At 36.6% G+C, this 25,756-nt stretch overlaps 2 protein-coding genes across 2 annotated transcripts; one reads left to right on the top strand and one right to left on the bottom strand.

Annotated features, from left to right (window-relative positions):
* Positions 1–1,563: 1,563 nt before the first annotated feature.
* LOC123540408 (uncharacterized) lies at positions 1,564–7,272 on the top strand. Its single transcript, XM_053536183.1, has one exon. It carries the CDS (start codon positions 1,564–1,566, stop codon positions 7,270–7,272), a length of 5,709 nt encoding a protein of 1,902 aa, XP_053392158.1.
* Positions 7,273–8,105: 833 nt separating this feature from the next.
* On the bottom strand, positions 8,106–14,282 carry LOC128554866 (L-xylulose reductase-like). Its single transcript, XM_053536181.1, has 6 exons — positions 14,037–14,282; positions 12,170–12,267; positions 11,328–11,384; positions 9,945–10,109; positions 9,620–9,737; positions 8,106–8,408 (listed from the first exon to the last, which is right to left on the bottom strand). Exons 1-6 carry the CDS (start codon positions 14,089–14,091, stop codon positions 8,299–8,301), a joined length of 603 nt encoding a protein of 200 aa, XP_053392156.1. The 5' UTR covers positions 14,092–14,282; the 3' UTR covers positions 8,106–8,298.
* Positions 14,283–25,756: the final 11,474 nt, after the last annotated feature.

Below are 25,756 nucleotides of genomic sequence, written 5' to 3'. Positions count from 1 at the left end.
AAACATGCTCAACTTTAAGAATATACCAAGCAAATGCCATTTTTAAACATTACTATTAGGGGTCCGGTACCTTAAAAATGAAAAACTTAAAGGTCATTTATTGAGAAAAGGTATGTACAGATTAGATTATACAATATATATAGTAGTACATTGACTTATATTTGATAAATTCAAACATATTATATTTCTAAACAGGGGTTAATAAGTATATTTCAAAATATTACGTTAGTTATTGGTCATATTCAGATGGAGTATTTGCAATGTAAGAGAAGAATAAATTACAAACATATCTAGCAGTATTTAGCATAACAAAGCCATGTTCTGTTATCATCACAGTGTCACAGCAACTCCTTTTGTTTGTTTGTTTTGGTTTTAACACCGTTTTTACAATAGTATTTCAGTTATGTAACGGCGGGCAGTTAATCTAACCAGTGTTCCTTGATTCTGTACCAGTACAAACCTCCGCTGCCAACTTCCCCACATGAATCAGAGGTGGAGGGCGAATGATTTCAGACGCAATGTCTTTTATCAAATCGTCACGGAGAACAAACGCCTCGCCCAGGGCTTGAACTCACGACCCCGAGATCTATAGATCTGCGCTCTCACTATTGAGCTAAACGGGCGGGAACTGCAACTGCCGCTTTAAAACACGATAGCTAGAAGATTTTAGCACTCCGTTTCATAACAATGTCTGTACCTTATTATTGTAAATGGTACAGGTTATCTTCTACTCAGAGGAAACGTGTTGTTTGAAATATTTACCAACGCAATTTAAGTCTCCGTTTATACACAGCTGAATATAACACATCAACAATAACCATACTGCAAAGTTTAACATCTTTTATTTGACTTCATTTGACTTTTGTTATTCATTTACAGTAAATGCGTAAGTAATCAAAGTTCCAAACATAAGTAATACTGCAAACTTCACTGAAGATCACCTCGATACAAATCTTGTGCTGGGTACCCAACGTTATAGGGACCTACGGTATACGGAACAACTGATTCTATTCTGTTCTATACTACTTTAGAAGACGATAGCGATATTTTTTGTTAGTCGTTAGCCAGAACTCGTAAAAGGCGGGCAGTTTTCACCGCACATCGAAAATTCCTTTTAAAGCCAAGATTTCTCATAGGCACAACAGTGTTAGTATTATTTTGAACTATTTTTATTAATATTTTTCTTAAGATGTATTGTAGTCAACTATCATATTGTCTTTTAGGCGTAAATTTCATCCTTTTTTGTCACGTTCGTACCCAAGGTGTTTCGTACATAAGGTTTTCGCACCTCCTCATTGATAAATCCGTTTAATAGTTGTCTTGTATGTTAACACATCTGACAAGGTATTGAATGTAGCTTCTTTGTATACTTTCAGCTTTTACCATCAATGACACGAACCTCAATAAAAGAACTGAAGTTAAGCCACCTCTCGTTTTGACTTTATTGAACCTGCGTCTAGGGTAAACTGTCTGCAATAGGCAGAACAGTAAAAGACTGTTCCTGTTCGAGAAGTTTCACGTTCCATGTTGTCAAAAGGACCACAAACAAGGCAAATAAGAACAATGTCGTCTAAAGGGGCGGAGCGGTTTAAAGAAACTGTTGAAGCATATCAGGATAGACTTCATGAATACTGGGGAATGATTCAAAGAACAATTAATGAAAATGAAGTAACCTCTTCCCTAGACCATCTGAAATACAAATTGCTGAAATCATCTGTGTTGGATCAGTTCAAAAAATTGGACAGCACTTCCGCAGAATTTATAAGATTTTTGGAAGGGTCGAAAGTAACAGAAAGTGAGAATCTCCTAAAAACAGTCACAGAATTCACCAATGAAAAGAGACAGATCGCAAATCAGTTTATTGAAAAATTAAAGTCTTTGCGTCCTGAAGGGTCTTTAGTCCATTCAAATTCACAAACATGTAGGTCCAGCAGCTCTATTGCTAAGCTTCAGGCTATAAAAATGAAAGCGGTATTTGCTGAGAGAGAGGCTGAGCTTGAACGGCAAAGAGTAGCACTGCAAGAAAAAGAAGCAATAACGGCTGCCGAGACATCTAGAAAGAAGGCAGATTTAGAAATAGACATGAAACTTTTGCAACAGAAAAAAGAGGCAGCCATAGTTGAAGCTGAACTTAATTCGGTACACAGTGATAGTGAACTAGGTGATTTCGACTCGGTGGCCACCGAAGACCCAGAGATAAAAACAGCAAACTATGTAAACAAACTTACAGTCACTGATGCGACAGATAAAGTGAATTTGTGCCATGTTCAAACACCGAATGCAGCAGGAGATTTCACAAAATTTCTGTTTAAGAGAGATCTACTCATGTCACGTTTAACTGTATTTAATGAACAGCCAGAAAGCTACCAATCATGGAAGCAAACTTTCAAATGTGTTGTCACAGACATAGATGCCTCACCATTGGAGGAAACAGACTTGCTTATAAAATGGTTGGGATTGAACTCTCGCAGACAAGCAACGTCATTAAAAGCAGCATACATCAGCAACCCATATGAAGGCTTAGTCAAAATTTGGGAAAGATTAGACGAGAGATTTGGTGCCCCTGAAACAGTGTACCACTCAACAGTCAAGAAGCTGGAATCTTTTCCAAAGTTAACAGTGAAGACATACAACAAACTGTATGATCTTTCCGACATACTTTCAGAAATAGAAGGGCTACAGAAAGATCCCAGATACAGCACAACGCTTTCCTACTTCGATGCCGCAGTTGGAGTGAACCCCATAGTTAGCAAGCTGCCTCACCAACTCCAAGAAAGATGGACAACTTATGCAACAAGTTACAAGACAAAACATTGTGTCAGTTATCCGCCATTCACAGCATTTGCGCATTTTATTCGGGAGCAAAGCAAAGTTCGGAATGATCCAAGTTTCGCGTTCGAAGAATTGGTATCAAGATCAGTATCAAATCGTGGAGAGAGGCCAGTTATTGCGAGAAAGACTGATGTTGAAGCGAGGTGCCCCATACACAGAACTCAACATGCTTTAGAAAAGTGTAGAGTGTTCAGCACCATGAGCACTAGTGATAAGAAAAAGTTACTTAGTGAAAAGCGGTTATGTTTCAAGTGTTTTAGTAGTACACATGTTGCTAGAAAATGTAATAGTGATATTAAATGTAGCATTTGTTCACGTGATACACATTGTACAATTATGCATGTTGATACACGGGAAAAGCCAGTCGTTCAAGGTGGGGAGGGGGGAAATGTTGGCAGTACCAATGCAAAGTGCACCGAAGTCTGCAATGATAGTTTTGGGGGAAAATCATGCGCAAAGATTGTTTTGGTTAATACTTATAGTATTTCTGCTCCTGAGAGAAAAATGAAAGTGTATGCTATTCTTGATGAACAGAGTAATGGTACTCTAGCAAAGCCCGAGCTATTCAACTCACTGTCTCTGAATGGTCCGCGCGTTGAATATACCTTGAATACTTGTTCAGGCTCCTTGGTGGTAGATGGTCGCAGGGCTCACGACCTTGTTATTGAGTCGCTTGATGGGTCTGTAAGCTATCAGCTCCCAGATGTATTTGAATGTACTCACATTCCTGATAACCGTGAGGAGATTCCTGTCCCTCAGGTTGCTCTTCACCATCCTCACTTAGAGAGCATATCCTCATGTATTCCAGACTTAGATGAGGGTGCCTCTATCTTACTCTTGGTAGGTAGAGATTTGTTGGAAGCCCACCATATCTTAGAGCAGTGCATCGGTCCCCCTGGTACCCCTTACGCCCAGCGCCTTAGTCTTGGGTGGGTGATTATTGGGGAAGTTTGTCTCGGTAAGGTTCACACTCCGCGAAAGGTTTCAGTGAATAAGACCTTTGTTGTAGGTGATGGTAGGACATCCATACTGCCTCCGTGTACGAGCAAATTCCACATTGAGAAAGACAGCTTCGAGTTTGACTCTAGTTATATGTATGACCCCGTGTTCGTCACTACTCCCAGTGACAATAAACCTTCCTTATCAGTGGAAGATAGAGAATTCCTTACCATTATGGACCAAGAGTTTTCCTTGGGTTCTGATCGTAGGTGGGTAGCACCTCTCCCGTTCAAATCTCCCAAACCTAGGTTGCCTAGCAACAGAGATCAAGCCTTGAGACGTGCGAAATCTTTAGAGACAAGTCTCTCAAAGAATCCAGTGAAGAAGCAGCATTTTCTAGACTTTATGTCCAAGTTATTTTCAAGTGGCCATGCTGAGCTTGCCCCCAAGCTTGCAGAGAATGCAGAGTGTTGGTACTTACCTATCTTTGGGGTATACCACCCAAAGAAGCCGGGTAAAATCAGGGTTGTGTTTGATTCTTCCTCAAAATGTGATGGTGTGTCCTTGAACTCGGTTCTCCTACAGGGTCAAGACCTTACCAATAGCTTATTGGGTGTATTGATGCGGTTCAGGCGTGATCTGGTTGCCATTTCTGCAGACATTGAGCAGATGTTTTATTGTTTTAGTGTGGCTGAACACCATAGAGACTTTCTGCGTTTTATCTGGCACAAGGATAATGACCCCTCTAAGCCCTTAGTTGATTACCGCATGACTAGACATGTGTTTGGAAATAGTCCGTCCCCAGCTGTGGCAACGTATGGCCTGAGAAAGGCCGCAGAATCAGCTGATCAAGATGTCAAGGACTTTGTGTGCCAGAATTTTTATGTTGACGATGGCCTTACCTCATGCCCCTCAGCCTCAGTTGCCATAGATTTGCTTCAGAGAACTAGGGCCACTTTAGCAGTCACAGGTTTGAATCTCAACAAGATAGCATCCAATGACCCTGATGTAATTAAGGGTTTCCCAAGGAAAGATTTGGCCACAGATCTGTCCCGTGTAGACTTTGAACATGAGAACTTACCTGCTCAGCGTAGTTTAGGTGTCGAATGGGATCTAGAACAAGATAGTTTTACCTTTACCTGCAAGATTCAGGACAGACCTATAACCAAGCGAGGCTTACTTTCTGCTATTCATAGCATTTTTGACCCCCTTGGCTTTCTAGCCCCAGTACTGATTAGCGCCCGACTCATCTTACGGGATGTAATGTTATGCAAGTTTGGCTGGGATGAACCTTTGCCACCAGAGACCTATAGACAGTGGGAAAGTTGGCAGAAAAACCTCCTTCATTTAGAAGGCATTCGGATACCTAGGTGCTTGTTTTCGCTGTCGCTTGGTTCATTGTCTGATTTCGAGCTCCACACTTTTTCAGATGCCAGTGAGAAGGCGATAGCAGCTATTGTTTTTCTAGTTGCGAATTCAGAAGGTGGCAAAAGGCATGTGAGTTTCATTATGGGAAAATCAAAGGTTGCCCCAAACAGCGGTCATACAATTCCCCGCCTAGAACTTTGTGCTGCAGTCCTTGCCACTGAATTGTACCAGATTGTTGCGGAGAATATGCACATAGACATCCGTAGTTCGCATTTCTATACTGACAGTAAAGTTGTTTTGGGATACATTTGGAACCAAGCTAGAAGGTTTTACACGTATGTAAGCAATCGTGTGCAGAAGGTAAGGCAGGTCTCTTCCCCCCAGCAGTGGCAATATGTCGCCACCAACTTAAACCCTGCTGATGTTGGAACCAGAGGTGTAAACTCTTCACAGTTACAAGATAGTGTTTGGTTATCAGGTCCCAAATTTCTATCTGATGGTAAGACTACACAGACAGAGTTCTTTCCCCTACTTGAGCCAGACCTAGATAAGGAGATTCGCACTCGGGTTGCCGTTAAAACAACTGTGGTCTCGGAAGGAATTAATCCAAAAAGTAGTCTTGGTTCTGGTAGGTTCACTAGGTTCTCAGATTGGTCAAGACTTGTTTCTGCACTCTGCACACTCTGGCATATTGCAGTATCTTTTCATGAGAAGGGGCAGTGTCGTGGCTGGCATGCATGTAGTGAATCTAAAAGTGTAGAAATGAAGCGACAGGTTGAGACTCTGATCGTCAGGGAAGTACAGCAAACACTATACCAACAGGAAATCACCTCCCTTTTGGCAGGTAGACCTGTGCCCAAGACCAGTTCTATTCTCCGTCTTGACCCTTACTTAGACCAGGAGGGAATGCTGCGCGTAGGTGGACGACTAAGCAAAAGCACCTTGTCGGACAAGGAAAAACACCCTTTGTTGTTGCCTGGAAAACACCATGTGTCAAAGTTGTTGGTCACCCATATTCATAACTCCATCAAGCACCAAGGTCGCCTTATAACCGAAGGCGCTATAAGATCTGCTGGTTTTTGGGTCACTGGTGCAAAACGTATTGTCTCCACACTTCTCCGCAGTTGCGTTGTTTGCCGTAAGCTTAGAGGCCGGTTTGAATACCAGAAAATGTCCGATCTACCTGTTGACCGCGTTAAAGAAGCAAAGCCCTTTTCCTTTGTAGGTGTAGACGTTTTCGGCCCGTGGCAGATTGTGTCACGTCGTACCCGGGGAGGCCAAGCCAATTCAAAACGTTGGGCTGTCATCTTTACTTGTCTTACTATCCGCGCAGTTCACATTGAGATAATTGAGGAAATGACTTCTTCCGCATTCATCAACGCGCTTCGCAGGTTTATTGCTATTAGGGGCAAGGTCACGCAGTACAGGTCTGATAGGGGTACCAACTTTGTTGGGGCCACAGACAAGTTAGGCATTGACGCCATTAATGTGGAAGACGCTGAGATAAAGAAGTATCTTTTTGACTCTGACGCAGTCTGGGTCTTCAACCCTCCTCATAGCTCCCACATGGGAGGAGTCTGGGAGCGAATGATAGGGATTTCGCGGCGTATTCTAGATTCTATGCTCTTAAAGACACCAAACCTTACCCATGATGTCTTGGTCACACTAATGGCAGAAGTGAGTGCCATAGTAAATGCTCGGCCAATAGTCCCTGTCTCAGATGATGCTGAATGTCCAGACATTCTTAGTCCTTCTGCGTTACTTACCATTAAGCTCCAAACAAGTCAGCCCATTTCAGAGTGCATGTCGTTAAAAAACCTATATAAGGACCAATGGCGACGTGTTCAGTTTCTGGCAGAGCAATTTTGGGTCCGGTGGCGACGCGACTATCTCCAGTCCCTACAGTCCAGGCCTAAATGGCTAAATGAAGAAGTCCCACTTAAGGTAGATGATATAGTCCTTTTGAAGGATAGTCAGGCTCCGCGCAATAGTTGGCCAATGGCTAGGGTATCGCAAATCTTTCCAAGCTCAGACAACAGAATTCGCAAGGTCGAGATTAGTTTCTTTAGGGAGGGAAAACAGATATTCCTTACTAGGCCTGTGGTAGAGTTAGTGGTACTTGTGAGAGCATAATTTGAAGAACAGTGAACTGGGTAGATGTTTTGTGATTTTGATATTTACAGAAAATCATTTTTGATTGTCCTAAAATTTTAGGAATCTATTGATAATGAGCTAGTCATAACGTTACTGTTTAAATATTTTATTTTTGAAGTTTGCATTATTTTTTGAAGTCTTATAGATGTCAAATACCTTAGGAAAATGCACATGTACATGATGTATGGACATGGTTATGAGATTATATGGACATGGTTATGAGATTATATGGACATGCTTAAGAGAAATTGATTGACTTTGTGATTAATTGACCAGATTCTCATTTAAATATATTGTCTATAGTATTGCTAATTTGAAATGTCATTTCATCATATAATATACTACGATTTTTGAAGTGTTATTTTGCAAATAACAGGTGGGGAGTGTGCTGGGTACCCAACGTTATAGGGACCTACGGTATACGGAACAACTGATTCTATTCTGTTCTATACTACTTTAGAAGACGATAGCGATATTTTTTGTTAGTCGTTAGCCAGAACTCGTAAAAGGCGGGCAGTTTTCACCGCACATCGAAAATTCCTTTTAAAGCCAAGATTTCTCATAGGCACAACAGTGTTAGTATTATTTTGAACTATTTTTATTAATATTTTTCTTAAGATGTATTGTAGTCAACTATCATATTGTCTTTTAGGCGTAAATTTCATCCTTTTTTGTCACGTTCGTACCCAAGGTGTTTCGTACATAAGGTTTTCGCACCTCCTCATTGATAAATCCGTTTAATAGTTGTCTTGTATGTTAACACATCTGACAAGGTATTGAATGTAGCTTCTTTGTATACTTTCAGCTTTTACCATCAATGACACGAACCTCAATAAAAGAACTGAAGTTAAGCCACCTCTCGTTTTGACTTTATTGAACCTGCGTCTAGGGTAAACTGTCTGCAATAGGCAGAACAAATCTCATCACGAAATAATTCCTCTCATGTACGCGGAACCTCCTCTTATTATACAGAGATATTCTAATGAATTTATGCCTTTACATTTTCTATACAAAGCTGTTTATCATACCACCATCTACCGGCAATACAACTCCATTTATCATAGAAGATTTGTCACTAAGGAGGTACACCGTCGCATTAACAATGTCTTCTATTTCTGAAAAACACACACACACACACACCAGTTCATCTTGTTTAAATTACTTACACAAGAACATAAATTGGGACTTCCTCGTTTGCACCTTTGAATGTTAACTAAAATGGTTACTCAAGAGTGCCCGTCCTGGTGTGAAATGATACTGTCAGACCTGGGCGGTGTGTTGAAATTCGAAAAACATTTTATAACGCTTTACTCCAGGTTAATTGCCTCGATTATAAATATCTTTATTTTGAAGTCATAATTCACTAATTTTGACATATTGGTTACGATGACTGGCCAATGTCTTTATTGCTGCGGCGGTCCGGGGTTCGATTCCCGTCGCAGTCCTCTTTTTTTTTTCTTTTCTTTATTTGTATTTTTTATAATATTTTAGAAACAAAAACTCATATTCTAATGTTCAAAATATGACCAAACTTCAATTTGAAAGAAAGACTGTTTTAGTCAAATCTGGAGGTCAGTGCCTTTAAAACATTACAGGAAGTGTAGCAAGTTTATGAAAATAACAAATTAATGACAACCACGGATATATCTGTTTAAACGCAAAATCTGACTTCAGTGTATTAATAGAACGATTCTATAATTTTCAACATAAAAATAACCCTACTCATTCTTGAATAAAAGCACAATGCAAATGTAAAAGTATCATATAATACGTTGCAATGTTAAAGACCCACCTAAGAATTATTGTAATCTTTTGTGTCTTCATGATAGTAATTATACATGTTGAAACGAAACATTGAGACACAGTATCTTTTTTGCTTTTACAGTTACAAATTCAAGGTTAAAACTTGTATGTTTACTCTATGAATCTTTTATTGATTTAAAACGTCAGTGTGCACATTACTTGATGTATTTTGTTTAATTTAGTCAACACTTTGTGTCTACAGTGTAGGATGTATGTTTTAAACCTGCAATACATATTGAAATGAACATTGGAAGAATACAAAAGGCTACTAAAGAAAATAACAGAATAAAAATGTACAAATAAAATAAGTCAAGACGAGCCTTAAATCTGGTTCTTTTACACAGTATTATTAGAATGCTTTTCATTAAGTTATTATGGGCAAAAAAGTAGATCACTAGTAAAGGACATTTATAAATCTACTAAATTGTGCTAATCATTGTTTCTGTCTGACCTGTAACCCGCTTTTTGAAGAAATGCTAGAATTATGCACGAAGCTCTATTTACTACATTTTATATAACAAACCTGCGAAACGACCAACTGGTATTTTAGCGAGGGCCGCAGCTTTCTTTTCAGGGTCGTTCCATCCACGTTTTCCCATCTCAGTCATGACGACAGTCGGATTGACGCTATTCACACGTATCTAAATCATAATAAGCCTAAAGGATTTAGGATTATCGGTACCATATTTAAAAATATGTTCAAGACGGCGTTATTGTGTACGCAACGTACTGTAAATTTTTTATATGATAATTATTGACAGTCATGAATTTTAATTTATCAGTTAATATAGCGGTATTTTAAACTTGCGTCAAACATGATAATCCAAGTACATATAGTATCAGTTTACCTTTTTAGGTCCCAATTCGTGTGTTAGTGACAATGTTAGCATGTCCAAGGCAGCTTTTGAGGTACTGTAGCAAGAATGGTTCATCGTTGTACGTATTCCAGCAATACTAGAGATATTGACGACAGCCCCGCCAGTACCACGCGTTGCCATTCCTTTTGTTACAACCTGTTATTTAAACAAAAGAAAATATTAGTGGCCAATAAATATAGGCAAGACATCTTATATGAATAAATAAACAAAAATGCCGCTAAATATTGCACGACAATACAGGGTCCCATTGAAGGCCATCCTCCGCGCAGGAATCTTGTACTGTACCGATAAGGGGAAGTAACACTGTGTTGGAGTTTGATTGAAGACCTGTCTCGTTTTTTCAGAATTTCAAACAATCACTGCATTCCATCAAGGCCATTGCCGTAGCAAATCTGCATCAAAACCTGGGTTGTGTTTCCACAGCAACCAAATTATGGCCATACATTCAAAACAAAATAATTTGCTCAATCTCATTAGGGTTCTGTATAATTTAATTACCGTTCATGATAATCACAGGATACAGATTTATCGGACGGACGTGCAGACGGATATAGGACGATAGGACGAAAGTTAAAGTTCCCGGGTCATTACCAGTGGCAGCGAGATACGTACTTATGGGAGTAACCAGGACTCCGTGTTGTGGAACTCATTCAGAAAATATAGGTAATAAAGGGTTTATCTCATAAAACATTTCTAAATTCCTTTCCAAAAAAAGAAAGAAATTGATATATAACATTCATAAGATTGTTGAAAACAAAAGTTGTGGTTTAAAACTGGACTTCTAAAGGAGATTCAAAGTGTTTCTTTGAGACAAAACTGAGCAGAAACAAATAAACTGACCTTTTTCTCATATCCTACCTGGAAGCTTTAAGAATTTCGACAGAACGTTGAAAACAAAACAACTTTATACGTAAAACCGCGTACATATTTCTATCGACTTGGATTAAACATACCTGTGTAATATTAAAAGCTGCTCGGAAATTTATATCATGTCTGAAAACATAAATGAAATGAAATAGATCTAATTTAATTGAATGTTAGCAATCCCTGTACTTGCATACATTAAATATATAAAGTCCGGTTAGTTGCACTGTTTAACATTTTGTTTTAACCAAATTATTTCTGCTGTTTATACTATACAGCTCTATACCAAAGAATTCGAAGAACGTAGCTTTTCATTTTGAATTTCTGACCTTGTAATCTTGACTTCAATGAATATTAATACGCAGTCTATCATTAAAAATAATATACATACTCATCTAATTCTTCTTTTGTCACATCAAAGAACGGTGTCTGTTTTATGACCGCAGCGTTGTTGACCTAAAGGTCAATAGAACCAAGATCTTTCACTACCTTTCTGGTTGTTTCCCAGTCTGATATATCGAGAAGCCGAGTTTCAACTGACGGTACCTAAAGCACAATACGTCCGGAATGCATGTTTTAAATGACGGTACATAAAGGACAATATGTCTGGAATGCATGTTTCATTTGACAGTACCTAAAGCACAATATGTCGGGAATGCATCAGCTGCTCTCTTTGTTTGGTCGTATCGAATCACATCCGATCAAGCGGAAAATGTTACCTAAATACATGCCTGTATCATTACTTTGTTCTTTCTTCCTATAGCATGCACGATACAGATACTTCCAGGGAAAGGCAGCTACAGAATAACATGGTTTAATGTATATTTTGAACGACTGTGTAGATTTTTTCAACAAAGACATATTAATTAAAAACAAAAGTTTTCATTGTGCTGACTCTATTCCACCGTTTCCTTTGATTTTGAAATCAACAGTTAACATTTCACAACTTTGTGGTGGTAATGATTTACACCATTATATGTATGCACCTTGGTATTTTATTATAACAAATACTTTGATAAATACATATGTGTACATGTTGCTGAAAAATTATTGAAACTCTTATAGCATATTTACGTGGAAATTAGTTCTACGGTAATATGATATGTGGCACAGCCTAATCAGTTCTAAGCAGCTACCTATCTGCTATATATAAGCAAACAGATACCGACAGCTTTGAGCTGAAAATGTTACAAATACCGGTACCCCAGTTTTACAGTCCATCAATTTTGTATCTTTATTTTAACTGAGATAGACTGGTAGTTGTTTCAATGTTTAGTCTGATACATTGGGCATTGTGTAAGTATACAAACGGTAAGTACGTTGACACCTACTTCTTGTTTGAGATTGTCTAGATCTGTCTGTGTCCTGCTAATTGCGTACACCTTGGTTCCTAGGTTGGCCAGTCTCACTGCGATACCTCGCCCTATACCTATGTCAAAAAAGCAATGAAGTGTTGTAATACCTCGCCCTATACCTGTATCAGAAAATATGTAAACGAATGTTGCGATATCTCGCCTAATACCCATGTCACAGAAAATCAAAGGAATATCGCGATTCCTCACCCAATACCTATTTCGGTGAAAAGCAAAGGAATGTCGCGATTCCAAACCCAATACCTATGTCGGAGAAAATCAAAGGAATGTCACGATACCTCGTCAGATACCTATGTAAGAGAAAAAAAACATGAGAATGTCGCGATACATGTCCAAAATAAAAAAGAAGAGAATATCGCGAAACCTCGCCTAATACTATTTCATTAGAAAAAATGGAATGTCGTTTTAAACAGACATGCTTCAGTATGAACAAGATTACAAAATATATTAGCAGATTTCAAGGTCTGTAAAACATTAAAGAAAATCATTACACATGTGAATTTATAAACAAACTTCATTGAGCGATATCAAGTTACGTTTACTGTAACTTTACATGATGTATATGCATTCAAGTGGAATTATATGCATTTTCCAGTAAAAATCCAGCTGAAATAATGTGTAAAATGGGTCGAAGAAATTATAACTTTTAACCCACTATACCAAACTCTTCCTGCTACCAGTACGAAATATTAACTTTCAAAATATGATATTTTTTTTATTTTGACTGGGACAGTCTTTTAAGAAAAGTCAAACTGCAAGCAGGAGTTGCTTCCTTTCAACTTCAGAAATATCTACCTATATAGGTAAGGGAGATCACTAGCTGCGTGGACTATTTAAGAAAAACTATTATTTCATTAGTCTAGTTTCTTTATTTCTAAAGCATCAACTTCAAATACTTATGCGGCATTACCGTTAATGTAACACAGCAACTGAAAATTGCTTTTATAAAACATTCGTCAAACACACTATGTGCAGTAAGATACGCATAATGCCACTTTAAGATAGTACATGTTTTAATCATGATCAATTTTAAAAAACTTCATGAATAATTTTCGGACCCTAATGGCTAATGAAATGGTTATAGAAATGGTCACCAGCTCGAAATGAGTCCTTGTTAAGATGTGGTCCTCGTGCACATAAAATATAGGAATTTTAGAAGAGCATTGAAATTATCTAGGTAGATATCATCTGGAAAGTAGATCCCTCGGAAGCACCGATAACAATGCAAACAGTGAAAATTGCAGACTCGGTTTGATTGAGTCTGTTCATGAGCAGTAATGAAAAATGCAACACTGCCCAAGCCCCCTAACACCGGCTTAAGCAGTATTCAATTTTCAAATCTAAATGAGTTGAAATCAATGACCCGAAGGACCAGAAAATATAACAACACTGAGACAAAGTCGGGGCGACTTTTTACAGCCGCCACACAGCACTTAACACCCGCTGTTGTGAAGCAAATATAATCTGGAAAGTAGATCCCTCGGAAACACCGATAAGAGTCTTATTTGTGCATTTCCTACTTACTGCGGGATATTTACAGTAAAACTTTTTACGCTACAGAAAAGTACATCTTTTGAAATAACAATGCGAAATTGTTTGCCTAGAATATAAATACTATTACCAAACGCGGACACTATGTATAAACCGTTTTAGTTACTTTCTACTACTGTTCATATTTGCACAGTGTTTGGTGCAGATTCCTGCTTAGCTAAAATCTTCCTAATAAAATTTCTTGTTATTATGCTTTCTGTTAGTGTAAATAACAATACAGATGTTGCAAAAGTGCAGTATATTATTAAATTTCAAATACGAAAGTTGGAATTACCTTTACCAGCTCCAGTAACAAGCGCCCGTTTATCTTTAAATTCTGTTTCTTCCATTATCTGATATCACGATTACTATATTGTGTACACTCTATAATCCTGGTGTTTTTAACTTTTAAAAATCACTTAATCTCAATTAAAGTGCTTGAATTTCAAATAAATAGTACCAAATTCTGTTCAACAGCTTTAGATATAACCTTGAATTGAATAGTCACCTGCAAAATAACCGTGATACTTTCGTGCACTTGCGTTATCTCAAAGTGTAACAATAGGCCGATAATCTACGGTGTATATCCTTGACCGAATTGATGCGCATTTTCGCGTCTCTTGCAGAGATCTGGGAGTATTTCAATTCAGTTTTCTGAAAGTAATACGGATGTTTAAACTTTGGCCCTGATAGACAATTTCACAGCGAATACAGAAATTTTTGAGAATCTTCTGATTAGAAAGTCACACTGCGACTGGTCAGCTGACTCTGTCATCTAATAAAACTCGGGAGAGCAATAGGTAAATACAACTACACAAAATTCCTTCCAGTTTACGGAAAATACAAGTTTGTTGCATATCTTTCTACAAATGTACACCTCTACAATATTCAAAATAAACTAACAAAAGATGTGGCCGTTATATATGCTTATTTACTCACATTTCACTGTGAGTAAATCAATTATTTACTAATTTCGTGTTCCTATACTACAAAAACAACAACAGCAACAGGTTTTAGGTAACAGGCATTAGTATTTGGCAGCATTTCAATCGACATGTATTGGCAGCAAAAAATATATATTATATTATATACAAGCGGTACATAAAGCTACTTCTTAGATATTAAGTAGCGAAGTGTCTTTAACACATCAGCACTTGAATGTTATTTTTACGTACATAACTCGTCCAGACCATCTAATTGAATCCATTCATCTAAACCATCTAGAGAAACTAGACATTTTTCATAGGGGCAGTTGTGGCAGACATGCGCTTTTCTCAAAATCATCTCTAGTTTTAATTGTCATAGAGATGCGAGGTAAAATGAAAAAAAAGGTTGTTCTGCTATTCTGCTTGTTTTATTTTGGCATTCTGCTATTCTGCTGGAGTTATTCTGCTATTCTGCAATCTTCACAGAGACTCTGCCTTCAACATATCCAAATTAAAATTGAATTTGCATGGCTAAGAACAATGTGTAATCTCCCTGGTAGTCTCTCGGTATCCGAAGAAGAGGATCGATTGTGCATTCATCGGTGAATGCGCACGTGGCTCCACATTTCAAATTCCGAGGCACACGCGCGATGACAAGTGGGGCATGAAACACCGGCTGTATGTTCAAAAGTAGACGACATTCTGTGTCTCCGTTCGCGAGCAGCTGCAAGGCGTAAACCACGGTCATCTTCAAAGACCACTGTAGAGCTATGAGTTAGGGATCGCCAAACTTGTCTATCTTCAGCTGCAGGTTCGAGCTGCCGAGGGTGGATGTTTGCGCACTTGAGGTTAACATTCAGATTGTCTTTAAACCTCTTCTTTGGGCGGCCCTGGTTGCGACTTCACTTAACGAGTTTACCATACAAGAGTTGCAGAGGGATTTTTGTTTCTTCCATACGTATGACATGACCAGTCCATCGGAGTTGAGTCTTAATGACTTTGGCTTCAATACTTGTGGAGCTGGCTCTATCTAGGACTTCCTAGTTTGTGACGCGATCTTGCTAGCGTATTTGCATGATGGAACGAAGGGAGCGCATGTGAAACTGTTCGAGTTTCTTGGGATGTCTTCGGTACAAGGTCCATGTTTCGCAGCCATAGAGCAATGATGGTATGACAACGGTGCTGTACACTTGAGTTTGGTGGAGAGGCGAATGTCTTTGTGCTGTAAGACCTTTGTGCGGAGTCCACCTAGTGCCTGACTTGCCTTTTTTGGATCCTGGCTGCTCCGTCGAGAGAGCCATCACTAGAGCTGGTACTGCCCAAGTACTTAAATGTTTCAACGTTTTTCAGTTGGGTGTCATCAATGGTGATGCATGGCTGCTGGAGGACATTTTTCGGTGCAGGGTGCACCGACACTTCCGTCTTTCCCAAGCTAATTATAAGTCCAAATAAGTTGGAGGCTTCAGAAAACGTATCGACAATGGTTTGCAGATGGTTTCCTTCGTGGGCCATGAGTGCGCAGTCATCAGCAAACAAGGCGTCCAGTATCAACTTTTGGAGAGGTTTTGTTTTTGCAGAGAGTCGCCTGAGGTCAAAAAGTAACCGATCCAGGCGGTACCTTATGTAGACTCCAAGGTTAAGGTCCTTGATGGCATGATTGAGTACTTGGGTGAAAAAGAGATTGAACAGGACAGGAGCATTTGAAATTCCAAAGCTTTCTGACGGTTCACCGCTTGAGACAACTTCCCCTGTCACGTCCTGGTGGAATAGGTTAATGAGTGTTGTAAATTTTGAGGGTCAGCCAAGCTTCCTAAGAATGATCCATAGTGCTTCTCTGTAGACTGATTCAAAAGCCTTGGTAAGGTCTATGAAGACAGCGTACAGGTTCATGTTTTGTTCGATGCACTTTTCCTGAACCTGTCGGATGGCAAAGACCTTGTCAATAGTGCTGCGATTGGCCGGAATCCACACTGTGAATCGGGGAGGTTACTCTTGGAGAGTGTTGGGATGAGTCTGTTGAGGATGATACGGGCCAGGGTTTTACACGCGATTAAAAGTTTTGAACACTTTTTAAAAAAAGGAATGGATTTTGTTGGGGGGGGGGGGGGGGGGAGCGGGGATAGGGAGGGCGGGCGTGCGGGGTTGAGAGGGGTCTGACCAAGGCAAGGGGATGACCAAATGTGGGTACACAACTCCACATGTTTATAATAAATGTTCATGGTAAAGAATGAAAGAAGTTTAATGAAATTCTACCATTTGGTTGTTTTGTTATGTACAAATTTGTGGATTTTTAAACAATTAAAAGGCAATAACTCTGAAGTTAGTAAAGAGATCCGGACAAAATTGTGTGTGCTAAACCACATTATGGTGATCTAAATTCAGTTTAAGTTTCATAGTTCTAGGTCAAATATATCACAAGCTATGAACCAGAAATTGCCACATTTATAGTACCCTATATAGTTAACACAAGAAACTTCTAACGGCCATAACTCTGGTGTTACTTGGGCAATCTGACTGAAACTTGACGGACCGCATAACCTTATAGTGTTGAACATGTACATGAAGTTTTTGAATATTCCCAACCACTTCCTAGATATGGCTCCGGACGGACGGGCGGAAAGACGGGCGGAAGGACGGACAACGCCAAAACTATATCCCTCCTACTTCCTCGGGGGATAATAATAGCAGACTCGGTTTGACATTATAATGAGTCTGTTCGTGAGAGGTAGTGAAATGTTGCAATACCCCTCACGTCCTCTAGCACCAGCTTAAGCGGAATTCTATAACAAAAATTGAGTGTACTTCATGATCCCAAAGGACCAGAAAATATAACAACAACGAGTCCTATAACAACATTTAGTCAGATGCAGATCGCATTTACTCAATCAAAAACTCCTAGACGAAAGTGTTTAACTAGACTTACTGATGCACAATGGACTGTGTTCAAATTAATTAAAAAAGTATTCAAGAAACTTGAATTTTTTTTATTTGAATACAGAACCATCTGTATAACATACAGAGCCAATCATTTATATAATTCTTCACACACTCTTTTTTGTTTTGTTTAAGGATAATGCACAGGCAAGTTTAAAACAAACCCATGGAATTATACCGATGAATGCAGATATTTTATCGAGAATAGTACGTAGCACATCGTCTGCAATTCACATTATTCACATATTGACTGCCAAAGTGACAGAGTAACATCAAATCAAGGACATTTTACAAAATATAATTATAAAATGTATGCAATTTAACAAATATTAATGGTAAACAGATGGAGAATGAACATGAAAAATTAAAGTTTAAGATTTAAAAGTATACTAAGAACTTCTATAACACATCTGAATACCTGAACAAGTTTTGCTTTGTTGCTTGCATTCAAAAGTTGTGTAAACTTATATATTGATGGATGTCTATAATAATAAACTTTTAAATTTTTCTTTCTTATATCGGCGTAATATCTACAGAAACAAATAGAATAGTATTCATCATTCAATGTCTGAATTATCACAACATAAGCAGTGGGATACGTAGATACCGCTCATATTCAAAATAAAATTTAACATTTTAAACACATACAAAACAGAGTTATATTCAGAATTAGCATACTACTCGGTATTCTTGTTTAACAGAGTCAATTATACGAGATTTAATTTCGCGCAAAAATCCGCTAGAATTGCTAAACATATATGAAAATCCACAATCAATTAAAAGCTTTTAGACGTTTGAGACCTTGTCTGTATGACCATTGTTGCTGTCAACCAATGCTAAATTAAACACTGATTTTAATATCAGTATCAACAATTTTCAACTAATAATTAATTATTTTTACAAACCTATGACCATATCTAGAACGTTCACATTGAACAATGGCATTACATGTTGTTGGTCACACTTTCAGTAACTTTACATAATTTTGGATATGTTATTTCAAATTCTTTGGACTTAGATTATCCCCAAATTTCACATGAATAATTCGGTATAGATGAAACATAAGCATCAAAAGCTGATGGCTTTCATTTACACAACTGCACATTTATGGACTTTAAAGCTTTACAATACAAATGCTCTTGATTAAATACAAAATTACCAGTATAAATTAATAAAGCACCAAGATAACTGAAATCACCAACTATTTCGATTACTTGGCCATTATAGGTCTAATGCTCAGTAGCTGATAGTCCACCTCTTTTGCGAAACATCGAAATTTTCGTTTTTGACGTGTTTACTTGAAGTCACAAGTTATGACAATATGAAGAAAGCTTTAAAAAGTGGTGTCCATATCATCTGCAAACAGTATTAGGACTACTAGTATATCATCTAAAAGCAGATAGGATTCGGAATTATTTTGCAGATAATTTTATAACTCCAGATCCTCCAAAAGAAAACAAAAAACAGAAAATAATAGAGGAAACGTTATCGTCCTTTTGCGTAGACCAACGGCATATTGAAAATGATCAGTTAGAACATGATTTAACACAACCAAAGACTAAAGAGTTTGTTACATATCATATTTCTGTTACATTCATTTCTGTAAATAATACCAAAGCATTTTAGAACCATGAGCATGTTGTACTTTCAATATATTCGCAAATTCGAAAGAAACGATGTCGAAATGTAAAAGAAAAGCACCGTGTTTAACTTAGTTTCTGCCATTATTTTAATGTCTGGTTTTTACTTATTTCGCTCGCTTGAATTAAGTTTGCGACAACTTTACGTCTTGTTCCTCGGCTAAAGTAAGCGTTGCTGAAGCAAATCAGAAAAGCATAAGAAAGATATCATACTAATATTTTAATACTAGCTCTAAGAAGCTGAAAAGGCTACCATAAAACTGCCTTAATAATAACAGGTAATATGCCCAATTAAACTAGTTACATTAACAATAAAGGAATCTTGAATGTATGGATTGTGTGAGGAAGTCTGACAGTAAAACAACCAGTGATACGTATAGCACGACAACAACAAAGCTTGCTGGAAAAGTCATATTCATACGTTTCATTCATAAGCTTGCTCGTCATATTCATACTTTTTACATGATGTCGATGAGCATACCGCCATCTACTGGTAGTGTGACACCATTTATCATAGAGGACTTCTCACTTAGCAGGAATACAGTGGCATTCACAACGTCTTCTTCCTCTGAAAAGTGAAAGATGCAATATACATGTACTCGACAATTACACTCCTTGAAGTATAATGGCATTCGCGGCGTCATTCCAGATTAGGTCAGTCAGTACGCTGACATCTGATGGAAGTGTGACACCATTTACCATCGCTTTATCAAAGCGGAGTTTTCACTGAGTAGGTATTCCGCTGCGTTCACATATGCAGTAAAATAATAGAAAAAAAAATACTGTGAAAAACTATCTAAACTTTTGATGTAAGAAATACATATTAATATGAGTGTTGGTGAGAATTATTTAATGATAACATAACACATGAAAATAATTTGTTATGAAAAATAAGGGGCCTCCCTGGCCGACTGATTGAGGTTGCTTGAAAAAAGTTGTTTTCTGACATCGATATATAGAGGGCACTTAAAACAAGAGCAGGTTGCTCTCAGTAAGACCACCCTGACATGGGGATAAAAAGAATTGTGTTGGTTAAAAGAACTACTCTGGGTAAGAAGCTGTGTTTGATAAATCTGCCATCGATGCAGCAGTGCCATTTAGAATTGTTGTTTTTCAAGTGGAGTTTGAAGGAAGACAAGAGTTGGTGGATTTTGCAGATCAGAGCGTAGATTATTCCATGATTATAGAGCGCTTCGAGTACGTATACACTAAATATCAGCGGCATTACGTAGATGGCATAAGTGCTGGGATTTATTACAATTATCGATCATTAAACCTAAAAGCATATGTACAAAACAACTATTGCTTTCAAACGTCCACAGAGCATAAGAGAAATATAAATAAGATAAATAAATTTTTAAAACACAACAATTACAATTTAGGTACTATAAAATGCAACTGGTGTAGATGCTCCCATGGTTTTGACAGTCTAGAAAATAGCAATATCATTTGTTACCAGTTCCGATACCGGTGAGAATTTGACATGCGTTTGTACTGACGTGCATTTAATTTGAAATATTTTATTACAAGCAAAAAGTGTCGTTCCCAATGTAAGAATCTCACGCTGAGAAAAAGAAAACAAGTGAACTGTAACAAAATTTCCGTCGGTCTGGTTGACCACGTACTGAGGTCTTAAAGACAACGATAGTTATTTGTTTTGTTTGTTTTGGGTTTAACGCCGTTTTTCAACAGTATTTCAGTCATGTAACGGCGGGCAGTTAACCTAACCAGTGTTACTGGATTCTGTACCAGTACAAACCTATTTTCCGCAAGTAACTGCCAACTTCCCCACATGAATTATCAGAGGTGGAGGACGAATGATTTCAGACACAATCTCTTTTATCAAATCGCCACGGAGAACATACGGCCCGCCCGGGGATCGAACTCGCGACCCCGCGATCCGTAGACCAACACTCTCCCTACTGAGCTAAGCGGACGGGCAATGGTTATTTAACATAGTTGACCCAGAAGTATACAAATAATAATTTTACACGAAGCATGTAAAAAGTCTGATCAGTCAAATATCATACTTAACTGGTAGTCATTTGATGAGCAGGTAACGTAAAGATTCCTTATATAGGCTAATCTCTTATTATCTTGTGTTTTGTAATTATTGAAATATACTCTCACATTCATGTAAAGCATGCATATTTAGAAATTCAAACTAAACTTGGAAACTTGTTTGTTGCAAACAATAAACCCTAGTCCTTCTGTCGTAGTGTACAAATATTGTCATTTAATGGTGTGCAACCTATAAAACAGCGGGAACTGTGTATGCACGTGATAGAATTTTTTTGTGCAATTTCGCGCAAAATAGCGTGGACTTTAGCTACAGATGTAGTTTATGCCGGGGAACGCTGAGCACATAAATTCTGTGGTGAATCGCTGTTATTGGACTTACAAATAAAGTTTCCTTTTAAAAAGGAAATGCTTGGCTGGTTTTGGCATAGTCTACATAACTGGACAAGAGTAGTATAGTAATTGTTTGTGCGAAAACAATCTGACCTCACTTAACCTTTTGACCACTTCTAAAAAACCCAAAGTCAAGCAATTAAAAACCAAAAAAATAAACAAGTTTTCTAGTACTATATGAAAACCTGTAGAAAATATGATTAAACACTTCCCACCAAATATTTGTCAAAATCCTACCACGAAAACAAGTTCAGTTTAACCTCACTTAACCTCTTGTTTCTTTTTTGTACGTGCCAAAGTTTAAACCCCGGAAGAAAATTTACAGGTGTCACATTTTATTGGATTTATTTTCATTCATAAAACCGATATTTTACTTTGTAGTACAATTCGTTTAAACTTCCTTGTGATCGTTTTACTTTTTAAACAGCTGATTTAATATAAGTGTTTTATTAAATATTCATTCACAAAATTTAAAAAACACGATTTGTAACCTTACTTTTTTTTTTTTTTCGTACTTTCGGAAAACCCGGTTATAAATAACTGACTATTTTCTAAAATGGCTATGTAGGAAACCACAAATTCAACCAACCCAAAAGCCTGCCATTTTTCTGCCAAGTGGCAGCAATGTGGCAGTGTCTGCCAATTTGGCAAAACTTTGGCAGAAATTTGGCAGATTATTTTATTAATAAATGTAAGGTATTTGATCTATTTTCAATTAGTAAGTACATATTAACTATAAAATTTTTACCGTTTGAGTATGGTAGGGGCACACACTTAAAAGTCCAATACACTTATACAAAGTAAACGCATGGGTTAGCTTTTTAATGAAAGTATTTGCGCCCTCCGGTGTCGTTTTACTTGTAGTATAAAGGAACATATCGGCTAACTTTATGAATGAATACCACTTTTTGCTTACGTTTACAGCTGATTTAATATAAGTCGTTTCTGTATAAAACTTTTTAAAAACTGTTTTAAATATAAGTGTTCTTTTAAAATTTAAATATTAAAAATATATGAGTTTACAGAATAAAATAAAGAAAGAAGATTTACTGAAAATATAAATCCTCACTTGTTCCAGCAAAAACGGGAGAAAAATGATAAGGGCTACTTGTTCATCTTGTGGAAAAATGAAATCAAAGTTTGTTAAAATTTAAGGGGGTATTAGATACCATAAAGCAATGTTACCTTTATTACCTAAAAAAGGTTTAACACTTCCAGGTAAAACTATTGTGGACCAGGAAACCCTTTTAGATAATGGACCTCCTGTCAACAACTGGATGCAGTATGTATGGACCATGACTTTTGCTATGACTCAGGACTAAGTAAAGTGAATGCGACAAAAAATGCTTTCCAACTTAAATAAAACTAAATCAAAACATTTGGGGAAGAAAAGATTGCAAAACATTTAGTTGTAAAACCAGCTATCAAAACGAAATACAAACTTGGGTTGGGACAAAAATCAAAAAAGGGAAAAGGGGGTAGAGAAATACCCCCGGAATCACATGGAGCGATGAATTAGCAGAAAAATTTAAACACAAACCAATTAAAAGAAAATTTAGGAAACGAAGAGTGATAGTTAATGATATTGACGACACATGGTCTGCTGATTTAGTTGATATGCAAACCTTTTCAAAATAAAATAAAGGAGTAAAGAACTTGTTAACCGTTTTTGATATATTTAGTAATATGCTGGGTTATTCCATTAAAGAAAAAACTGGAGAATCTGTTACAGAGCATTTGAAACAATAACTTTAGAAGATAGAATTCAGGGACGAAAGTCCCGAAGACTGCAGGATTCCACAAATTTATGGGTGGATGAAGGAAAAAAATTTTTATAATAAAAGTTTGAAATCATTTTTGAATAAAATAAGTTATATGTATCATACATTAATAAAGGAAAAGCTGTGTAATTGAAAGATTCAATAGAACTTTAAAAAGAATAATGTGGAAATATTTTACAGCAAAAAATACTTATACTATTTAGATAATTTGCAAGATATGGTTGATAATATAAAAAAAAAACATTCTAGTATAAAATGACACCAACCGAAGCCAGTAAAAACTTAAATAAAGGTACTGTTTACTTAAACTTATATGTGATTTAAAGATACCAAAGAGCAAAGCAAAATTTAAATTGGTGATCGAGTTCGCTTAAGCAAACTTAAAGACTTTTCGAAAAAGGATATACACCAAACTGGACAGAGGAAATTTTTTAAATTTATAAAATTTAAATAATACAAATCCCAGAACATACTTATTAAAGATTTAAATAATGAAATAGTTTCAAGGTCATTTTACGGACAAGAATTTTACCTACTACACAAGAAGTTTTTAAAATTTGAAAAAGTTATTAGACGAGACTATAAGAAAAAAAAGCTTTAGTAAATGGAAGGGTTATAGCGAAAAATTTAATAGTTTGGGTTCGTTTAGCGTTTTTGGGAACAAATTTAATTTAGAAAATAAAAGTTTAATTATATAAATGAGTAATAAAAATCAAATTTCTAATATGGAATAGAAACATAGATCAATTAATTATTCATTTAAACTAAACTAGCTGCTGCTTACAGAAAGTTAAAATTTTGTGGGAGAGTAAGTACCGGATTAAAATTTACAGCAGGTATTTTTGGTTTTGCTCAGCTGCTTAGCATTTTTCCCAGCTATTCCTGTATTTGTAGCAGTTGCTGGTGCTGTTCCATCAGAAATTACCAATTTACAACAGACTAAAACTTGACGACAAGAAATTTATTTTAAAAACACATCATCACAAAATAAAACAAAATATAACAAAAGCACGGATTGCAGCTTTAGCTGTTCATGCCCCTAATGATCCTGGAAAAGTAAAAAAAGAAGAAGAGAAAAAAATTTATTCAGGATATTTTTACAATACTATTGAAATGAAAGAAAGAAAAAAATTATTCAACACCTCTTGAAATGCAAATGAAGGAATTAAACTTAACGGATATAAAAGTAAAAAAGAAGAGCTGTTTTAACTTTAATTTTAATTAAAGATTTTTCTATAAGTATTTTATATAAATGAGAAAATTTATCAATTTTGAAGGTAATATTGAAATCAGGAAAGTACGTTTTTAGATATTATCAAAGAATATAATCCTAATTTTAATAAAATTCCAGAACCATTCAGAAGGGAAAAATGTTATGGATCCACGCGCAACCGAAGGTTCCAGCTTCGCAAGTTATAATTCATATAACCTTTTGAACTTGCGGGCTCAAGAACCTTCCAAAATATTTTTTTCCTTTTCGGGCTAACAACTTTAAACAGTCATATAAAAATGTTATTTTCTGCAAACAGTTTGATGGTGTTTCTGTCTTGACGTTGTTATTTAACAAACAGTAACGTTTTTACAAAAAAACATCACGACACGGTGTTTTAAATGCCCCCGAGTGGGCAGTATAAAATCTTTTCTTAACTGATCATATTATAAAACCCCATATGGAAAAACCCAATTGATGGATTTGTTTATGTTAAAACCGACCAGAATATGTTTTTAAAAGACTTCAAAAAAGAAACAGACGGAAGAAACAAAGTTGGTTTAGATTATTTAGAAAAACTACAAAAATTTACACGAAGAATGGTTAAACAGAATGTCTCAAGAAGGTATTAAAATTTTAACAGTTGATAAAAATTTAGAAAACATGACTTTAAAATCTTATTCAAAAGATAAATAATATAAAAAAATTTTCTCAAATCAATATATTTTTTAGGGCGTTTTTTAAAGATTTTTTTCTATAAGTATATTATATATAATGGTTAATAGAAAGGTAGATAGAATGATTATGCCAAAATTATCTAGCACTTAGGAGAAATAATGATCCAGAAAAAAATTTCACATAAAAAGTTTTTAAAAAGAAGAAATTTTATTAAATCAAAACTTGACAAATAGTTAGCGATGAATATAAAAATCATGTCATTGATAAATTACAAATGTTATAGATCCTTATCTTTTAAAAAATAATTTATTTGAATGGAACTGCGGTTGTCTATTAACTGAAGAAGAAATGCTGAAAGATTTGTGATTGTCCCAGACCAAATAATATTCGAAACAACCAAAAAAAGTTATTGTAACCGCTGTGATACTAATGAA

This window comes from Mercenaria mercenaria, unplaced genomic scaffold (genome assembly GCF_021730395.1).
Source record: "Mercenaria mercenaria strain notata unplaced genomic scaffold, MADL_Memer_1 contig_816, whole genome shotgun sequence".
NCBI lineage: Eukaryota > Metazoa > Mollusca > Bivalvia > Venerida > Veneridae > Mercenaria > Mercenaria mercenaria.
This window is presented reverse-complemented; position numbering and strand designations above follow the sequence as displayed.